Source organism: Pan paniscus, chromosome 19 (assembly GCF_029289425.2).
Source record: "Pan paniscus chromosome 19, NHGRI_mPanPan1-v2.0_pri, whole genome shotgun sequence".
Taxonomy (NCBI): domain Eukaryota; kingdom Metazoa; phylum Chordata; class Mammalia; order Primates; family Hominidae; genus Pan; species Pan paniscus.
The window spans coordinates 22,974,854-22,994,981 of NC_073268.2; the positions used below are offsets into that span (position 1 = coordinate 22,974,854).

At 44.2% G+C, this 20,128-nt stretch overlaps 1 protein-coding gene across 5 annotated transcripts in view; it reads left to right on the forward strand.

The window, feature by feature from the left end:
• Positions 1-20,128, forward strand: part of DNAJC7 (DnaJ heat shock protein family (Hsp40) member C7) — a 40,769-nt gene that overhangs the window by 8,177 nt on the left and 12,464 nt on the right. For 4 of the 5 annotated variants that reach the window (XM_055100943.2, XM_003813859.6, XM_055100945.2 and 1 more), the window contains exons 2-7: positions 8,759-8,847; positions 11,801-11,925; positions 12,617-12,730; positions 14,093-14,167; positions 18,643-18,761; positions 19,468-19,621. In XM_055100943.2, the coding sequence (XP_054956918.1) occupies positions 8,759-8,847; positions 11,801-11,925; positions 12,617-12,730; positions 14,093-14,167; positions 18,643-18,761; positions 19,468-19,621 (676 nt within the window). Of the gene's footprint in view, positions 1-5,773; positions 5,973-8,758; positions 8,848-11,800; positions 11,926-12,616; positions 12,731-14,092; positions 14,168-18,642; positions 18,762-19,467; positions 19,622-20,128 lie in introns of all 5 variants that reach the window. The other variant, XM_055100944.2, reaches the window with a different exon arrangement.

Genomic DNA, 20,128 nt, shown 5'->3' on the forward strand with positions numbered 1-20,128 from the left:
GGTCCCTTCTGACTCTGCCCGTGTTGAGGCTTCTCCTTGAATGTCCACCCAGAGGACAATTTGAACTGGTATGTTAAGGAATTTTCTTCATCTTCTGCCTTCTCTTTATTAGCGGAGATGTGTGGAGGGTTGTTCCATTTGTGCTTTAAGGTGAAAACTATCTATTCTGTAGGAAATTGGGTAAAGAAAGCTGAGTAGCAGATAGCTTTGCTAAAAGGTAGCAGTTGGATAGCGCTCACCTTCTATTTTTTTCTGGATGAAGCACCGAGCATAAATACCTTGCCATATTTATAGAATTATTCCAAGTCATATATCTATGGCCGGGCGTGATGGCTCACGCCTTTAATCCCAACACTTTGGAAGGCAGAGATTGGCGGATCACTTGAGGTCAGAAGTTTGAAGACCAGCCTGGCCAACATGGCAAGACCTCATCTCTATTAAAATAAACAAAGATTAGCCAGGCATGGTAGTGGGGCCCTGTAATCTCAGCTACTCAGGAGGCTGAGGCAGGAGAATCACTTGAACCTGGGAGGCAGAGATTGCTGTGAACTGAGATCACACCACTGCACTCCAGCCTGGGCAACAAGAGTGAGAGTCTGTCTCAAAAAATATATGTCTGACCCGGCGCGGTGGCTCACGCCTGTAATCCCAGCACTTTGGGAGGCCGAGGTGGGCGGATCATGAGGTCAGGAGATTGAGACCATCCTGGCTAACACGGTGAAACCCCGTCTCTACTAAAAATACAAAAAAATTAGCTGGGCGTGGTGGCGGGCGCCTGTAGTCACAGCTACTTGGGAGGCTGAGGCAGGAGAATGGCGTGAACCTAGGAGGCGGAGCTTGCAATGAGCCGAGATGGCGCCACTGCACTCCAACCTGGGTGACAGAGCGAGACTCCGTCTCAAAAAAAAAATCTATATCTATATATATATCTATACCTGTGACTTCCACTTATCTATGTGAAACTTATATTGACATTTCACTTGTAGAATAGTAGATTTTTTTTTTTTCTTTTTTGAGACGGAGTCTCACTCTTGCCCAGGCTGGAGTGCAATGGCACAGTCTCGGCTCACTGCAACCTCCGCCTCCTGGGTTCAAATAATTCTCCCGCCTCAGCCTCCCGAATAGGTGGGATTACAGGCACCCTCCATCATGCCCGGCTAATTTTTGTATTTTTGTAGAGATGGGGTTTCACCATGTTGCCTAGGCTGGTCTTGAACTTCTGACCTCAGGTGATCCACCCTCCTTGGCCTCCCAAAGTGCTGGGATTATAGACATGAGCCACCTTGCCCAGCCTAGTTTTTTTTTAAAAAAGAAACTTCTTACCGGGCACATGCCTGTAATCCCAGCTACTTGGGAGGCTGAGACAGGAGAATCAGTTGAACCTGGGAGGCGGAGGTTGCGGTGAGCTGAGATCACGCCATTGCACTCCAGCCTGGGCAACAAGAGCGAAATTCTGTCTCAAAAAAAAAAAAAAAAAAAAAAAAGGCAGTTTTTTCTGGCCAATTGTGGTGGCTCATGCATGTAATCTTAGCACTTTGGGAGGCTGAGGAGGTGGATTGCCTGAGCTCAAGAGTTTGAGACCAGCCTGGGCAACATAGTGAAACCCCATCTCTACTAAAATACAAAAATTTAGCCGGGCATGGTGGTGCGTGCCTGTAGTCCCAGCTACTAGGGAGGCTGAGGCACAAGAATCGCTTGAACCTGGGAGGTGAAGATTGCAGTGAGCCGAGATCTCACCACTGCACTCTGGCCTGGGCAATAGAATGAGACTGTCTCCAAAAAAAAAAAGAAATTTTTTTCTTAAAAAAGAAACTAAATGATATGCTTTTGGTAAGATGGAATAGAAGTTAGGCTCCTGGGCTCCTTTTACTTTATTCTGTCATGAAGGTCAGGGAGAGTGCAACATGAAACAGGCCCTGTGACATGCCATTGGGGACAAGAGGTCTCGGACTGTGGGAAGGAGGAAAGAATTTCTACTCTGACTGGCCAAGATCCCGTGAATTCTGAAGGGTGGAGGGCATTTCTAGATCAACAGGCAACTAGTAAGTTTGACTGAATAAAATAAATGGAGCATAACAATCATAGAGTAAGGCGACATTTGGGGAGTAGTAAATATAAGAGGAATGCATAAGGGATATTGACTCATTGGCAGTATAAAGTATTATTATTAATAGCCTAAAGGAAAAGAAAGGTATCTTTTTCTTTTTCTTTTTTTTTTTTTTGAGACAGGATCTCGCTCTGTTGCCCAGGCTGGAGTGCAGTGGCGCGATGTCAGCTCACCGCAAGCTCCATCTCCCAGGTTCACACCATTCTCCTGCCTCAGCCTACTGAGTAGCTGGGACTACAGGCGCCTGCCACCATGCCTGGCTAATCCTTTTTTGTACTTTTAGTAGAGATGGGGTTTCACCGTGTTAGCCAGGATGGTCTTGATCTCCTGACCTTGTGATCTGCCTGCCCAGCCTCCCAAGGTGCTGGGATTATAGGCGTGAGCCACCGCGCCTGGACTTTTTTTTTTTTTTTTTTTTTGAGACGGAGTCTTGCTCTGTTGCCCAGGCTGGAGTGCAGTGGTGTAACCTTGGCTCATCACAACCACCGTCTCCTGGGTTCAAGGGATTCTCCTGCGTCAGCGTCCCGGGTAGCTGGGATTACAGGTGCATGCCACCACGCCCGGCTAATTTTTGTATTTTTAGTAGAGATGGGGTTTCACCATATTGATGAGGCTGGTCTCGAACTCCTGACTTCATGATCTGCCTGCCTCGGCCTCCCAAAGTGCTGGGATTACAGGCGTGAGCCACCGTGCCCAGCCTGGTTTTGTTTTTTTTAAAGGCAGGGTCTCACTCTGTCACCCAGGCTGCAGGAACATGGTTTGCTGCAGCCTCGACCTCCTGGGCTCAAGCAACCCTTCTGCCTCAGCCTCCTGGGATTATAGGCGTGAGCCTATAATTTCCCAAAAATTAAATAAATAAATAAATAAATAAATAAAGCTCTTTTCTCAAAAAAAAAAAAAAATTGGCCAGGCGTGGTGGCGTGTGCCTGTAATCCCAGCTACTCAGGAGGCTGAGGTGGGAGAATTGCTTGAACCCAGGACGTGGAGGTTGCAGTGAGCCGAGATTGCGCCACTGCACTCCAGCCTAGGTAACAGAGGTGACAGAGGTCAGGAGATTGAGACCATCCTGGCTAACACGATGATATCCCGTCTCTATTAAAAATACAAAAAAATCAGCCAGGCGTGGTTGTGGGCACCTGTAGTCCCAGCTACTCGGGAGGCTGAGGCAGGAGAATGGCATGAACCTGGGAGGCAGAGCTTGCAGTGAGCTGAGATCACGCCACTGCACTCTAGCCTGGGTGACAGTCAGACTGTGTCTCAAAAAATAAAAATAAATAAATAAATAAATAAATAAAGCTCTTTTCTCAAAAAAAAAATTGGCCAGGCATGGTGGCGTGTGCCTGTAATCCCAGCTACTAGGGAGGCTGATGTGGGAGAATTGCTTGAACCCAGGAGGTGGGGATTGCAGTGAGCCAAGATTGCGCCACTGCACTCCAGCCTGGGTGACAGAGCCAGACTTCGTCTCAAAAAAAAAGAAAAAACAAAATCAAACCACAGTGCGGTGTGCTTTTTGTCATATAAAATTCGGATCCACATTTCCTAGGTTACAAATGTTGCAGAATAATGAAACCATGCTAGTCGGTTTTTCATGCAGTGAGGTGGAATAAATTTTAAAATGATGAAGAATCTCATCCCTGTTTTAATAATCTGCAAATACGTGATATGTCAAGCAATTCCAGAGAGAACCCAGCCATGTTAATGACATTTTTAAAACTACCACACAATTAATTCTGCATTAGTGTAGGCTGACTAAAGTTTCTGATTGATGCTTTAATTGCTAAAAGTTAGACTAGTTGACCCAACGCAGAGATCTTAAGTGTTCAACTTGGAAGTATTTAGAGAGAAAATGGAAATTTTTATAGGGCATCTAATTTGGGGCATGTTGCAATGTCAACTATGATGTTTTAATGTGTTTTTAATTTAGTTGAGCTGTAAATGTGCAAAGTTGGCTAGCAACCATAAGCCCAAGTTGTCTGATTTAATCACATGATGCTGAGCCCTGCTAAGACCTGTGTGATACCAAATTATTCCCTTAGCAGTGTTTGTTGGAGTAATTAGTGTCAGCAATGAATGAATGCTGAATTCAGAGAGATAATGTAACTACATGTCTAAAGGATATACAGATTTTAACGAACGTTTATTTTTTGTAGAAGAGCAAGTTTTCAAAGCTGCAGTTTTCTTACTGGTGGGTGGTTTTGTTTTTTTTAGACAGTCTTGCTCTGTCATTCAGGCTAGAGTGCAGTGGTATACTCACAGCTCATTACAGCCTCAACCTCCCGGGCTCAAGTGATCCTCCCATCTTAGCCTCCCAAGTAGTTGGGACTACAGACTTGCACCACCATGCCCAGCTAATTTTTAAATTTTTGTAGAGACAGAGTCTCCCTGTGTTTTCCAGGCTGTTCTCAAACTCTTGCGCTCAAGCAGTCTTCTTGTCTCTGTCTCCTAAAGTGCTGGGATTACAGGCGTGAGACATTGCGCCCAGCAAGGTTATTTCTGAAAAACAAAGAAATACATTTTAAAATAGCAAAGGAGACCATGAATGGGATGTCTTCTCTGAAGGCCAGGGCTTCCAGTGTGCTGATCCTGTTGTGAGAGATCCTCCATGCATCCAGAGAGGACAGATTTTTTTGGAAAACCTTTCAGTAGCTGTTTTCACGCAACTTTATTACTGTCAGTTAAAATGAAAAGACTGGATTGGTGGAGGTGGAGTCATTCCCAGCATCTCTTGGTGAATCAGAGCTGTGAAGCTATTCTGCTTAGAAGTTGACCCAAGGATTTGGTGGGAGAACTGGATAAATTAGTTTTAATCTAAAAGCCTTGACACTAACAGGATGTGGGGGAAAACATAAACTTCTAGGACTTAGGAGACCTGTGCAGCCATCTTGGTTGTCTCACTAGCTCTTCCTCTGTTGGAGGATAGGTGAAATTATTGCCATAACCACCTCAGAAGGCCATTTGAAAATCTTGGCCAGGCGTGGTGGCTGACGCCTTTAATCCTACTAGCACTTTGAGAGATCTAGGCAGGTGGATCATTTGCAGTCAGGAGTTTGAGACCAGTCTGGCCAACGTGATGAAACCCCGTCTCTAATAAAAATACAAAAAATAGCTGGGCATGGTGGCACATGCCTGTAATCCCAGCTACTCGGGAGGCTAAGGCGAGAGAACACTTGAACCCAGGAGGCAGAGGCTGCAGTGAACCGAGTTCATGCCACTGCCCTCCAGCCTGGGCAAAAGAGTTAGACTCCATCTAAAAAAAAAAAAAAAAAAAAAAAAAATTGAAAATCTTCATTGGAAATGCTTCGAAAATCTGAAACAACACTAGAAATATATTGTAGTTGTTAATAGTACCATCAGGTCAGTTATGGCCAAGTCTATTTTTTGCTGTGGTATTATATTTAAGAGTTTAATCTGAATTTAATTTTGTAGCCACAGAAAATAATCTGTAGTTTAATTTAGTGCATTGGGAATCTTTTTTTTTTAATTGGTCTAGGTGAAGCCAATTAATCCTAAGTCTTCTTTTCTCAGTACTGGTGTGTTTCAGTAGGTGCATGTTACAACCTCACTTGGCTATCAGATGAATTGACCCTGGCAGTGAGTGAGTGACAGATGCCACCACCAGATTGCCTTCAATTCCAGTGTTAACCAGCTCTTCTCCTTTTTTTCCAGTCCCACGCCTTTGACATCTCATCCTTCAGTCCCTTTGCTGTAAAGGCAACTTGAACAAGCTTCAGCCCTTTCTAAGACTTCCAGGGCAGGACTTGAATGGATTTGACCCTGGAATTGTTCCTGATGCAGCCTTGTTCAGTTCTTGCTGCTGCCATGCTGGATTCCAAAGATCCACTCTTTCCTCGACTGGTCTCGCAGGGTCAGGCCCATTGGTTAAAGCTTGTTGTGTATTTGGTGGGGAGGTTCAAAATGAAGGAGGGACTCCAGTCCACTTTGGGCATTGGACCTGGAGGCAAAAAATAAGCGTTCAGTCTAAAAGCACTAAGTGCCCATTGTTTAGGCAGCTGTTAATCAGCCACGTTTCTATGAAAATAAGTCCTTTTCATGAGGCAGTTGTGTGGGAATAGCTAATTCTGGCCTGATGCTGTGCAGTGTGAGGTTAAAAACATGGCAACTTGTCACAACACAATTCTTCTTGTTCTTTTTGCTGTGGGCTGACTCTACATTACTTGCTTTGTTTGCTCTAGAATGGAATCTACTCACCATTTACTAAAATGAAATGCATTTCTTTGGGGAGGCAAAGTCCAGTTCACTAGGTCTTGCATCTTAAAGAGAAAGGAGCCCTGCTTCCTCTATGACTAATTGTTAGGAATGTCATTTAGCTTATTTAAATACCGATTTTGGTTCTGGGGTTGAATATTACATGTGGGGCGTACTGTGTGTCTTAGTTTAAACAAATTTATACGTATTGTCCATGTCTTACATATATTGTCCATGTCTTACTCCTCGTAGTACAGATTAATTTTCAAAATAGTTAGCAGTAAGTGGAGGCAAGCATTAGAGAGAAAGCTTGGCATAGTAGAAAGTGCACAAGCTTTGTATTCTGACAAACATGGGTAACATCCTGACCTCAGGCAAGTTATTTAACCCCCAGGCCTTATTTCCTCTTTTGAAAAATGGGAATAATGAAGTTCACCGGACTGTGTTTTATAGAGGATACTGTATGGAAAGTACCTGGCCTCAGTAGTTATTAGTAACTGTCCACCAAAATCATCCTTCGCATTTTTTCTAGAAGCCAGTCCTGAACTCCCCGACCTCCATAGGGGTAGTGTCTTAGGAAGGAGGAGACTAGGGGCACCTTTCAGCAGCCCTGTACATTATTTCACTTTCGACTAACAAGCTTTATACTGCTGACACAGTGTCTCCCCAGGTACCTAGATGTCTTCGTTTTCCTCAAAGATTTGTATATTCTTAGCCACTAGCCAACTGAAGAAGAGGCTAGATCTTCTCTGATAGAGTTTGGGCCTAATGTCTTACTTTGGAATTTGCTACTCCATTTCTTCACAGCAGTTTGACTAATCGAAATCCAGTTTTGGGGAAGTCCTTTGTTCAAATCCCTTGGCATGTCTGCTCTTAAAGGATAGGCTCCTGAGAGTTTTTATAAGCACTTTGCTTAATTTAGAGTTACAGGATGGTGAATACCATGTAGCAAGATTTCAGTTGGTTCTTTAAATCTTGCAATTGGGGGATCTTTCTTGAAGATTTTTCATAGCAGAAGGCCTCTTTTCAGCATTGTGATAGTTGGTATAGACAGTTATCAAGCAGATTTATATCCATCACATTTCACAGCTGTCAGCATTTATAGGTCATTCCCATTTGCCTTCTCCTTCTAGCAGCCTTTTCATATTAGTAGGGCTTGCCAGGACAGTGATGGAGAAGAATGGAGAGGGAGGATCACCTCAATAAAAGGAGGGCGACTTTACCAGTTTGTAGTTTAAAATACTTAAGTAAATCACAAATCTCCCTAATGCAGATATCTGTAGACTCAAGCTGTAAATTGCTATACCATCACCAAGGTTTAAGAACTAGGACTTTTGCCTCAACTTCAGGCAACCCCAAACTAGGTTCTTTTTTGCATGTGAACAACAGGAAAAGAAAGATGTTTCTCATAACAAAAATGATCAGGTACTTAGTTAATGTTGCAGTAATCATTTCAGTAAAGAATTATCTTTATCACTTGAGCAGTGGAATGATTTTGAGTATCTTGATAGAGGTTACTAGTTCTTTTAAAACATTGTTGTTCATGTCTGATTTGATTCTAGGTACTTGCTCAGGAATCTAATTCCCAATTATATAACATTGTTCCTTTAGGACAAAGTTTAGGAAAGTATACTTTGTCTAATGGCACAGTTTCAAAAAACATCTTAGAGGTAGGGAAAAAATACTGCTATCACCCAGTTGCTGAATATATAAGGTACTGGAGGGAGTACAAAGAGGGCAGCAAGTACCTACATTGTTGTGATGGGAAGAGGGAACACCAGTGGATGGGTGCTCCTTATAGTATGGCACTGGCATCCTGTACCTCATATGTCCCTGTCATCCATGGTCTTAGTCTCTGCTGTCACTCAGCTCTGTTCCTGTCTTAAACACCAACATGCTATGCTTTTAACTCTTTTGCCACCTGCCTTTGCTCTGCTTGTTCTTCTGGTGACAAATGCATGAGCCACTTTTCAGGAGATGAAATTATTAAAACTCTTGAGGATGTGACCTATTTCACATAGAGAAATAAGTTGCCCTGAATGGAGTAACCATTTTTCCTGTAAGTTTGCAAAAGAGGCAGCAGTTGTGACACTGTGGAAGGAGATAGAAAAATTCCTTGCCATGAGGGAATGTCTAAATTTGTCCTGCGGGGAGGATGACTACACACAGAAATAGTGAGGTGAGGCAGGAACATAAGAGGGGTTTTCTTGATTTAGTTTGAATGTATCTAAGTGACAAAAAGGAGCATCTGAAGAACTTGGATTCTTTCATTAGCACCTCCTTTTGGTCCATTGGCCTATTCAACAAATCTATAAATTCCTTCAAGTATCACACTAACTTTCAGCTCAGTGTGCTGCGGGCTCTAGACCAAAGATTGCTCCTGTAAGATTACAGAGGTTATTCCCTTTGTAAAGTAACATGATTCTCTTTCTCTTTCGTTTTCAGGGAAGCAGAGACTTTCAAGGAACAAGGAAATGCATACTATGCCAAGAAAGATTACAATGAAGCTTATAATTATTACACAAAAGCCATAGGTGAGAAAGAACTGATACTTACGCTAGAAAACATTTACTTGCCAAATATTATTAAAAGTAGCTGCCAGTCCTGGTGGCTCACGCCTGTAATCCCAGCACTTTGGGAGGCCAAAGCAGACGGATCACTTTAGATCAGGGGTTTCAGACCACTCTGGCCAACATGACGAAACCCTGTCTCTACTAAAAATACAAAAATTAGCTGGGCCTGGTGGCGGGCACCTGTAATCCCAGCTACTTGGGAGGCTGAGGCAGGAGAATTGCCTGAACTCGGGAGGTAGAGGTTGCAGTGAGCCAAGATTGTGCCACTGCACTCCAACCTGGGCAACAAAGCAAGACTTCATCTCAAAAAGATAAAAAAAATAGGCCAGGCTCAGTGGCTCACGCCTATAATCCCAGCACTTTGGGAGGCCAAGGCAGGCAGATCACCTAAAGTCAGGAGTTCGAGACCAGCCTGGCTAACATGGTGAAACCCTGTCTCTACAAAATACAAAAATTTGCTGGGTGTGGTGGTGTGTGCCTGTAATCCCAGCTACTAGGGAGGCTGAGGCAGGAGAATCGCTTGAACCCAGGAGGTGGAGGTTGCAGTGAGCTGAGATCCTGCCGTTGCACTCCAGCCTGGGGGACGACCAAAGAACTCCATCTCAAAAATTAAATTAAAAAATTGAGAAAAGTAGCTTCTCTCTGAGAAGTAGCCTTTTGCCTAATGGGTTGATAACTGTTACTATATGAACTCCTTCAGGCTTAATGATCTCATGAAGGCCAGGCGTGGTGACTCATGCCTGTAATCCCAGCATTTTGGGAGGCCGAGGCGGGCGGATCACCTGAGGTCAGGAGTTCTTCTCCCCTAATTTGCTTACCCCAACTCAACATGCACATTTCATTTCAGCCTGGCCTGTTAACATGGTGAAACCCTGTCTCTAAAGATACAAAAATCAGCCAGGTGTGGTGGGCGCTTGTAATCCCAGCTTCTCAGGAGGCTGAGGCAGGAGAATTGCTTGAACCTGGGAGGCAGAGGTTGTAGTGAGCCAAGATCACGCCGCTGCACTCCAGCCTGGGCAACAAGCGCGAATCTCCGTCTCAAAAAAAAAACAAACTCATGAATGATAACTTTTTTCTTTTTCTTTTCTTTTTTTTTTAACTCTTTAAATTTTTTAAAATAGAGACAGGGTCTTACCATGTTGCCCCGGCTGGTCTCAAACTCCTGGGCTCAAGCGATCCTCCTACCTTGGCCTCCCAAAGTGCTAGAATTACAGGGATGTGCCACCATGCCCAGCTGTGATAACTTCTTCTAACTGGGGTGGGTAGTTTTTCTTTTGATAAATTAAAGGCAATTCCAGAAATACTGAATGTTATGGCAAAACCCACCTAAATACATTTCAGTCATTGTCAATTCATTTACTACCTTAGAAAATGGCCTTTGTACATAAAAGAAGTCTTAGTTATCTCCATGCTTAATTTGCCAGCATACTTTAATCCCGTGTCAGCATTCTTCTCACCTAATTTGCTTACCCCAACTCAACATGCACATTTCATTTTAATGTCTCATTATACAAAACAGTTCATTAAGATTAATAAGCTGCCTCTCTCCTCAAAAGATAATCACTACACTTTAAAGCCGTACCTTGTTTTGTTTTAAAACTGATTGTATCCTTGCTGCTGTCCATTTGTACAAGCAGTCAGAAATTTGGATGCAGCCTATTTATTGTTGAGACAGTGTCACTGTCACCCAGGCTGGAGTGTAGTGGCACAATCTTGGCTTATTGCAACCTTCACCTCCTAGTTTCAAGCGATTTTCATGCCTTAGCCACCTGAGTAGCTGGGATTGCAGGTGTGTGCCACCATGCTTGGCTAATTTTTTTGTATTTTAGCAGAGACAGCGTTTTGCCATGTTGGCCAGGCTGGTCTCAAAACTCCTGGCCTCAAGTGATCTGCCCACCTCGGCCTCCCAAAGTGCTGAGATTATAGGTGTGAGCCACCGTGCTGGCTGTGGCGTTCTAAAGAGAGTGTGTCAGGGCTGGGTGCAATAGCTCACTCCTGTAATCCCAACGCTTTTGGAGGCTGAGGCAGATGGATCACTTGAGGCCAGGAGTTCAAGACCAGCCTGGCCAACGCGGCAAAACCCCATCTCAACAAAAAATACAAAAATTAGCTGGATGTGGTGGCGTGTGCCTGTGGTCCCAGCCACTTAGGAGGCTGAGGTAGGAAGATGGTTTGAGCCCAGGAGGCGGAGGATGCAGTGAGCAGAGATCATACCACTGCAGTCCAGCGTGGGCAACAGAGCCAGACTGTGCCTCAAATAAATAAATAAATAAATAAAAATACAGAAATTAGCCAGGCGTGGTGGCACATGCCTGTAATCCTAGCTGCTTGGCTGCTTGGGAGGCTAAGGCACAAGAATCACTTGAACCCAGGAGGCAGAGGTTACAGTGAGCCGAGATAGCACCACAGCACTGTAGCCTGTGCAACAGAGTGAGGCCCTGTCTCCATGAAGAAAAAAGAGTTTATGAGCGTTACAGATAGATTCCCTTAACATTGTTTGGAGGGAGATGCCCTCTAAGTTTTTGTTTGTTTGTTTGTTTGTTTGTTTGTTGAGACAGGGTCTTCCTCTGTCGCCCAGGCTGGAGTGCAGTGATGTGCTCTTGGGTCACTGCAACCTCCACTTCCCAGATTCAAGCAATTCTTATGCTTCAGCCTCCTGAGTAGCTGGAATTACAGGGGCCCACCACCACGCCCAGCTATTTTTTTTTTTTTTTTTTTTTGTATTTTAGTAGAGATGGGGTTGTGCCATGTTGACTAGGCTGGTCTTGAACTCCTGACCTCAAGTGGTCTGCCCTTCTTGGCCTCCCAAAGTACTGGGATTATGGGCATGAGCCACTGCGCCCAGCCCCCTCTAAGTTTTCAAAGCAGGGACCTGTTCTAAACTTTGTTTTACGTTCTTCTGCCTTTCCTATAGATATGTGTCCTAAAAATGCTAGCTATTATGGTAATCGAGCAGCCACCTTGATGATGCTTGGAAGGTTCCGGGAAGCTCTTGGAGATGCACAACAGTCAGTGAGGTTGGATGACAGTTTTGTCCGGGTATGTATGTAATGGGGCTGTTTGGGGAAGGCTGGGTTGCTACAGTTGAGTTTCTCTAGCCCCGTATTTCTCAACCTTGACACTACTGACATTTGGGACCAGATTATTCTTTGTTGTGGGGGACTTTACTGTGCACTGTGGGTTGTTTAGCAGCATCTCTGACTTTTAATCACTGAGTATGAGTAGCACCCCCTCTGCCCAGTTGTAACAACCAAAAAATGTCTTTTAACATTGCTAAATGTCCCCTGGAGGGCACATTGCCCAGGTTGAGAACTACTGCTGTAGTCATTTTCATTTTGTGTTAGTTTTGTTCGTTTGTTTGTTTTTGTTTTTGAGATGGAGTCTAGCTCTGTTGCCCAGGCTGGAGTGCAGTGGCGCGATCTCAGCTTCAGGCAATTCTCCTGCCTCAGCCTCCAGAGTAGCTGGGACCACAGGCATATGCCACCACACCCGGCTAATTTTTGTATTTTTAGTAAGAGACGGAGTTTCGTCATGTTGGCCAGGCTAGTCTCAAACTCCTGACCCCAAGTGAGTGATCTGCCCGCCTCAGCTTCCCAAAGTGCTGGGATTACAGGTGTGAGTCACCGCGCCTGGCCTCTGTGTTGGTTTTGTGTGGGTGTCTGTTGCTGCTGTTGATTTCTTTCCACTTGGCCAATCATGCTTCTTTTCTTCCCTCTTGGTGTTCTTTTAGGGACATCTACGAGAGGGTAAGTGCCACCTCTCTCTGGGGAATGCCATGGCAGCATGTCGCAGCTTCCAGAGAGCCCTAGAACTGGATCATAAAAATGCTCAGGCACAACAAGAGGTACGGGTCTGATCCTGTTTCTGTCAAAAGAGGCAGTATGGTATATTTGGGAGGAGTGGCTACTTGAAAGTCGGAACTGAGGTCTAGTCTCACTTCTGCCATCAGCACACCTGGGTGACTTTAGGCGAGTTTCATAGCCTCTCTAAGCCTCAGCTTCCTAATCTGTAAAATGAGTTTTGAATATGATTGACAGCTTTTAAAAATCTGTGAAAATTGAAGTGTTTCTGAGATGGCTGGGGAATAGGCAAATGCTTCCAGGGACTGATTTGAGTGAGGTTAAAGAATTTAAGAGTTTGGGACTTAGTGAGACCCTGTCTCCACAAAAAAATTTTTTACATTAGCCAGGCCTGGTGCCATGCACCTGTGCTCCCAGCCACTCAGGAGGCTCAGGTGGGAGGACTGCTTGTGCTCAGGAGGTTGAGGCTGAGCCGTGATCGCACCACTGCACTATAGCCCGGGCAACAGAGCAAGAACCTGTCTCAAAAAAATAAAAAAGAATTTGAGTAAATTCAAGCCTTGATTAAATTGGTAGCAGCTAAAACATGTTTTAGTTCCACCTCCATATATAGTATGTGTCGCTCAATGACAGGCATACATTTTGTTAGGTGATTTTGTCATTGTGCAGAATCGTAAAGTATACTTACACAAACCTGGGTGGCATAGCCTGCTACACACCTAGGCTATATGGCAGTGGCTTCTGGACTAAAACCTGTATAGCATGTTACTGTCCTGAATATTGTAGGCAGCTATAACACAGTGGTATTTGTGTATCTAAACAGAAAAGGTACAGTAAAAATACGGTATTACAATTTTACAGGAGCACTGCCATATATACAGTTCATTGTTGACCAGAGTGTATGACTGTATATACAGTTTACCCTAGATGCATTTCAGTGAGAATCTCAAAACGTATGCTCAATCCCTGGCAATGCATTGCCTTTATTTCATGTATATCAAGCATAACACTTGTGTTCCTGACTTGAAGTTCAAACTGAGGGTGAAGATTGGGTCTAGCCCTTCTGTTAAGAAGTCTTGACTGTATCTTCATCAATTTGATTTGTGAAATGTCTGTGGTTCTGATTTTCTTGAAAGAAAATCTCCTAGGGACTTCTATGAGAGGTCGAGTACCACCTCTCTCTAGGGAATGCCATGGCAGCCTGTCGCAGTTGCCAGAGAGCCCTAGAACTGGATCATAAAAATGGCCATTCACAACAGGAGGTATGCGTTCGACCCTATCTCTATCAAAAGAGGCAGTGTGGTATATTTACTGAACTCAAATTCATCAAGGCCTTGTTAATTTTTTTGTGGTTGTTTAATCTACAGCTTCATTAAAACTTTCCTATGTCTGATTTTCCGGTGCAGTTCAAGAATGCTAATGCAGTCATGGAATATGAGAAAATAGCAGAAACAGATTTTGAGAAGCGAGATTTTCGGAAGGTACAGTACAACCATGAGATAATCTCATCTGCCCTTTGTCACAAAATTCCCATTCGTGTGTGTGTGATAATTAAGAGGAGTAGTATGGCACAAAAGTTCTAGAATAGTAAATTATCACTTAAATTAGGCTTCTGACTTTTCCTCTTAAAAATATTTTGTGCTAAGGTACTTATTTTCTTAATTATATTTGGCCCTATGATAAAAGGTAAAATGAGTGTGCCACTTGAGTTTGTTTCTATTGTTGATGTAAAGCACTGGTCTAATAGTGTACTTCTTAATAAAGGGAAAGCCCGCTGGAATTAAATATTAGGTTTGGATAATCTTTTTTTTTTTTTTTTGAGGCCTAGTCTCACTCTGTCACCCAGGCTGGAGCACAGTGGCTAACTGCAACCTCCGCCTCCCGGGTTCAAACGATTCTCCTGCCTCAGCCACCCTGGGATTACAGGCGCATGCCATCACACCTGGCTAAGTTTTGTAGTTTTGTTTTTTGTTTTTGTTTTTTGTTGTTGTTGTTTGTTTTTTGAGATGGAGTTTCACTCTGTCACCCAGGCTGGAGTACAGTGGCATAATCTCGGCTCACTGCAACCTCTGCCTCCTGGGTTCAAGCGATTCTTCTGCCTCAACCTCCTGAGTAGCTGGGATTATAGGCATGCACCACCATGCCCAGCTAATTTTTGTATTTTTAGTAGAGATGGGGTTTCACCATGTTGGTCAGGCTGGTCTCAAACTCCTGACCTCCTGATCTGCCCGCCTCAGCCTCCCAAAGTGCTGGGATTACAGGCGTCAGCCACCGCGCCAGGCCTTTTTTTTTTTTGAGAGAGAGTTTGGCTCTTGTTGCCCAGGCTGGAGTGCAGTGGCGTGATCTCGGCTCACTGCAACCTCCGCCTCCCATGTTCAAACAATTGTCCTGCCTCAGCCTCCCGAGTAGCTGGGATTACAGGCATGTGCTGCCCACGCATGGCTAATTTTGTTTTTTTTTTTTTAGTAGAGACGGGGTTTCGGCATGTTGGTCAGGCTGGTCTCGTACTCCCGACCTCAGGTGATCTGCCCGCCTTGGCCTCCCAAAGTGCTGGGATTACAGGCGTGAGCCACCTCCCCGGCCAAAAGTTCTAGATATCTTTCTAGACCTCGCAGTTATTATGCTTTATCTGTGTAACTCCTTTCTTCTTTAGATGGTGCTTGGAAATAGTATTCACTTGAGTTTCAAAAGGGGAGGTAGATAACCCCCAAAAAGGTTAAAAACCACTGATCAGGAGAGATTTTCTGGATCACTTAAGTTTGTGACTACTATCCAAGGAACAGAGTTGTCACTTCATATGTGGGAATTTGCTCAGTACTTTTTGTAGCATGTGCTCAGTAAATTTTTTTGTTTTGTTTTTGTTTTGTTTTGTTTTGTTTTGAGGCAGAGTCTTGGTCTGTTGCCCAGGCTGGAGTGCAGTGGCGGGATCTTGGCTCACTGCAAGCTCTGCCTCCTGGGTTCACGCCATTCTCCTGCCTCAGCCTCCTGAGTAGCTGGGACTACAGGCGGCCACCACCACGCCCAGCTAATTTTTTGTGTTTTTAGTAGAGATGGGGTTTCACCATGTTAGCCAGGATGGTCTTGATCTCCTGACCTTGTGATCCTCCCGCCTTGGCCTCCCAAAGTGCTGGGATTACAGGCGTGAGCCACCACGCCCGGCCTCAGTAAATGTTTTGATAAGAGAATACATTAGGAATCATTCACATTGACTGATGGTCTTTTATTTGGTAATGTATATATCTGATTAGCTTATGCAGAGTCCCGGCAGTAACTTATTAGCATCCCTCTTCTGTCCATTGGTTTTAATAACCACAGTTGTCTTTGTAATGTAATTCATAAGTTTGTTTTGTTTGGCATGTGTGTGTTTGGAAAGCAATTCTGCCTACTGTCAGTTTTCTGAGGTTTACATAGGCAAAAGCTTTGTCTTGAGAGGCAGTCTTTTGGGTTTCTTTTCTCTCTTGCCTACTCCAGAGCCAGAATCCTGAGTTTGTGACAGAATCCTCTGTTTGTGACATCCCAGCCCCCCCACTGTAGCTCACGGTGATGTCACAAATGAAGAATTATGATCCTGGCAGGGGAAACAGATGAACTTGGAAGAAACAAAAGATCTTCTTTGCCTGCAGCTGTCCCTAGTCATGGGGAGGTGGGGGGTGGGAAGTGAAGCACTGACGATCCCCATGATTAGCAGAACCAGCTCTGCATAAAACGGGGTCCTTGTGAAGGCAACAGGGTGTGGCTGCTGACATTTTGACTGACTTTTTCCTGCCCCCTCATTCCTTTTCCATCTGGGGGGGGCAGGACAGTTAGCACAACTCTACCTACATAATGCTTAAGTTTTCATATTGTCCTTAGAACTTTCAGGACATGCCGAGTGCGGTGGCTCATGGCTGTAATCCCAGCACTTTGGGAGGCCGAGGTGGGCGGATCACCTGAGGTCGGGAGTTAGAGACCAGCCTGACCAACATGGAGAAACCCTGTCTTTACTAAAAATACAAAAAATTAGCCAGGCCTGGTGGCGCATGTCTATAATCCCAGCTACTCAGAGGGCAAAGGCAGGAGAATTGCTTGAACCCGGGAGGCAGAGGTTGCAGTGAGCCAAGATCATGCCATTGCACTGCAGCCTGGGCAACAAGAACGAAACTCCATCTCAAACAAAACAAAAAACAAAAAAACAGAAAACTTTCAGGACAGTAAACCTGTGCCACTGAAGGAGAGGCATTCCTGTCACTGCTGTGTGACACTGCAGAAAGTCTTCTCAGTGAAACAGCTGGTAATGTGGTAGTGTTTACTGACTTGCTCATATTTTAAATTTCAGTTTTGGAATAGGTGCTATTCATGGTTCAAAAACTAGAAAGTGTTGCCAGGTGCAGTGGCTTATGCTTGTAATCCCAGCACTTTGGGAGGCCAAGGCAGGAGGATCGCTTGAGGCTAGGAGTTCGAGACCAACCTGGGCAACTTATTGAGACCCTGTCTCTACAGATAATTTAAAATTTTAGCTGAGTGTGGTGACGTGTGCCTGCAGTCCCAACTACTCATGAGGCTGAGGCAGGAGAATCACTGGAGTCTGGGAGGTCGAGGCTGCAGTGAGCCATGATTGCGCCACTGATACTCCTGCCTGAACAGCAGAGCAAGACCCCATCTCAAAAACAAAACAAACAAAAGTTAGAAAGTATGAAAAATATTCAGTGACGAGTGTCCCCTCAAACTTGTCCTCTCTCCGCCCAGTTCTCACTCCCCTAAGCTAACCACTGTTCTTATGTCTTCTATTTTATTCCTTAGTTTTGTTGTACTTATATAAAATAAAGATCCTTGATTTTCTCCCTTTATTTAGCGTGAAAGGTAGTATGCTTTATGGCAGTTCTGCACCTTTAAAAAAAAATCACTGAGTAGCTCTTGGAAGTCTTTCCATATTAGTACATGAAGAGCTTCTTCATTCTATTTTAGAACTATATAGTATTCCATTATATGAATGTCCATGTTAACTAACCAGTCTCCTGTGGATGGAATTTGAATTTTTCTGCTTGTAAGTTTTCAGAGTTTATCTCTTCCTGATCCCCATGGCCAAATTCTTAGAGGGAATAGGTGTCCCTTAACTCCAGATTTCTCCTTTGGTTCATTTATTCTTGGCGTGAATGTGATTCAGCAAGGCTCTCCCAGAAATAAATAGCAGCTAAACCAAAACTGAAAGCTCAGAGGACAAACTAGTAAAAAGAGAAAAACAGAATATATGGAGATGCTTTATGAGGCTGAAAGAGTAAATTAATCCCCACCTTTTTGTGTGTGTGATTGCTCCTTGGCTTGTGGTTTGTATAGTGGCATGTTGGGAATAGTAATCTGATGTAGCCTATTTAGAGCCATTTAAAAGAACTATTTTAAGGCTGGGTGTGGTGGCTCACGCCTGTAATCCTAGCACTTCGGGAGGCCGAGGAGGACGGATCATGAGGATCAAGACCATCATGGCTAACATGGTGAAACCCTGTGTTTACTAAAAATACAAAAAAAAAATTAGCTGGGCGTGGTGGCGGGCGCCTGTAGTCCCAGCTACTCGGGAGGCTGAGGCAGGAGAATGGCGTGAACCCAGGAGGCAGAGGTGGCAGTGAGCCGAGATCCCGCCACTGCACTCCAGCCTGGGTGACAGAGTGAGACTCCATCTCAAAAAAAAAAAAAAAAGTGGTAATATCGCCTATTTCATAAAATTCTTGTGAGGATTAAATGGGTTCATATATGAAAGTACCCAGTAAATGTTTACTGTCCTCATTATCATCTGGAGTCTTTGCTGTCCTCATTTCAGTGCTTTTATTTAATGAATTAGGTATGTTTTTAAACTTTGATATTACTTAGAAGTGGACCCAAAGACTTCATTGAGCTTTGAGTCTGTTACCTGTGACTAAACTAAAGTGAGGATGTTTCTGGAGTCCCTGATGAAGAGCCTTATTTGTTTTCTTCTTCCCTACAGGTTGTTTTCTGCATGGACCGTGCCCTAGAATTTGCCCCTGCCTGCCATCGCTTCAAAATCCTCAAGGCAGAATGTTTAGCAATGCTGGGTCGTTATCCAGAAGCACAGTCTGTGGCTAGGTATGCAGTCAGGCTAGCTGGACATTAAAATGCCAGATACCATTGGACCGATGGTGTCCAGCAGCTTCACCACAGGATATGGTCCCCAGAGTAGGCCAACTAGGGCTGATCAGACCCTCTTGGGACTTAAAGTCAAAGATTAGACCAGCTTTGAAAACCCGTAGGGTATACAGGAGTATAGTAGTATAGCAGGTACTTGAGCTATATATGAAAGAACAGATTGTGTTTTTGTGGTTTTGTTTGTTTGTTTAAGGTAGTCCTTTTCCTTCTACTCCACTGGTTGGCACACTTTCTGCAAAGGGCCAGATTTTAGCCTTTGCAGGCCACAGGGTCTCTGTTGCAACTAACTCAACTCTGCCATTGCAGTGCAAAGGTTGCCCTAGATAATAGATGAACCAATGGGTGTGGCTGTTTGAATAGTGTTTTATTTACAAAAACCAGTGGCAGAAAGGATTTGGCCCTGTGGGCTGTAGTTTGCCAGACCCTGTTCTAGTTTAATAAGGATTGTAAGACACAAGATGTGGATTAAAGATAATTATAGGTGGTTTATTTGGGGAAAGTTTGGGAACGGTTCTTGGGAATCTGTCTACCTTTGGATATTTTGAATGCTAGACACATGGTCAAGGAGGAAAACTGGCCACAAATGGTAGTAATGGTGGGGACATTCTAAAGCACAGCTCAATGTGCCCTTTTCTGACTATTGCAGTGACATTCTACGAATGGATTCCACCAATGCAGATGCTCTGTATGTACGAGGTCTTTGCCTTTATTACGAAGATTGTATTGAGAAGGCAGTTCAGTTTTTCGTACAGGCTCTCAGGATGGCTCCTGACCACGAGAAGGCCTGCATTGCCTGCAGAGTAAGTTCTAGTCACCAGACCTAACTGGGAAAGAGCTTCCTTTTGGGACCTTTAAGATGGCTAGAGTGGAAGGTTTTAGAATCACAAGGAATGTGATAGCTTTTCCTCCTGCTTTGCAAGGATGCTTGGTCTTTATTAGAAATGGTTTCAGGACTACTTGTATTTACCTAAAGGTAGATGTGATCATATAGGGTCGGATGCCTTCAATATCTAAGAGGGTTTTTTTGTTTTGTTTTTCCCCTCAGTGAAGATAGATAGTAATACTTGCCCTGAGAAGTGAAGGCAGACCCAGTAACATAGGTCTCATTGGTATTTTTGGTAACTCTTTTCCTGTCCACTCTGTAGGAAGTTCAAATGAGCAACAGATAGCCCAGATTGGGGGTTGGCGGGGCTCTGTGATGCTGAACTGCTGGAAGCAAAGAACTTGAAAATAGACTCTGGCCTCTCTGTGCAATGGTCTGAGGCTTTGTGGATATGAACCGATCCTCCCCTTGCTTTTTTCTGTAG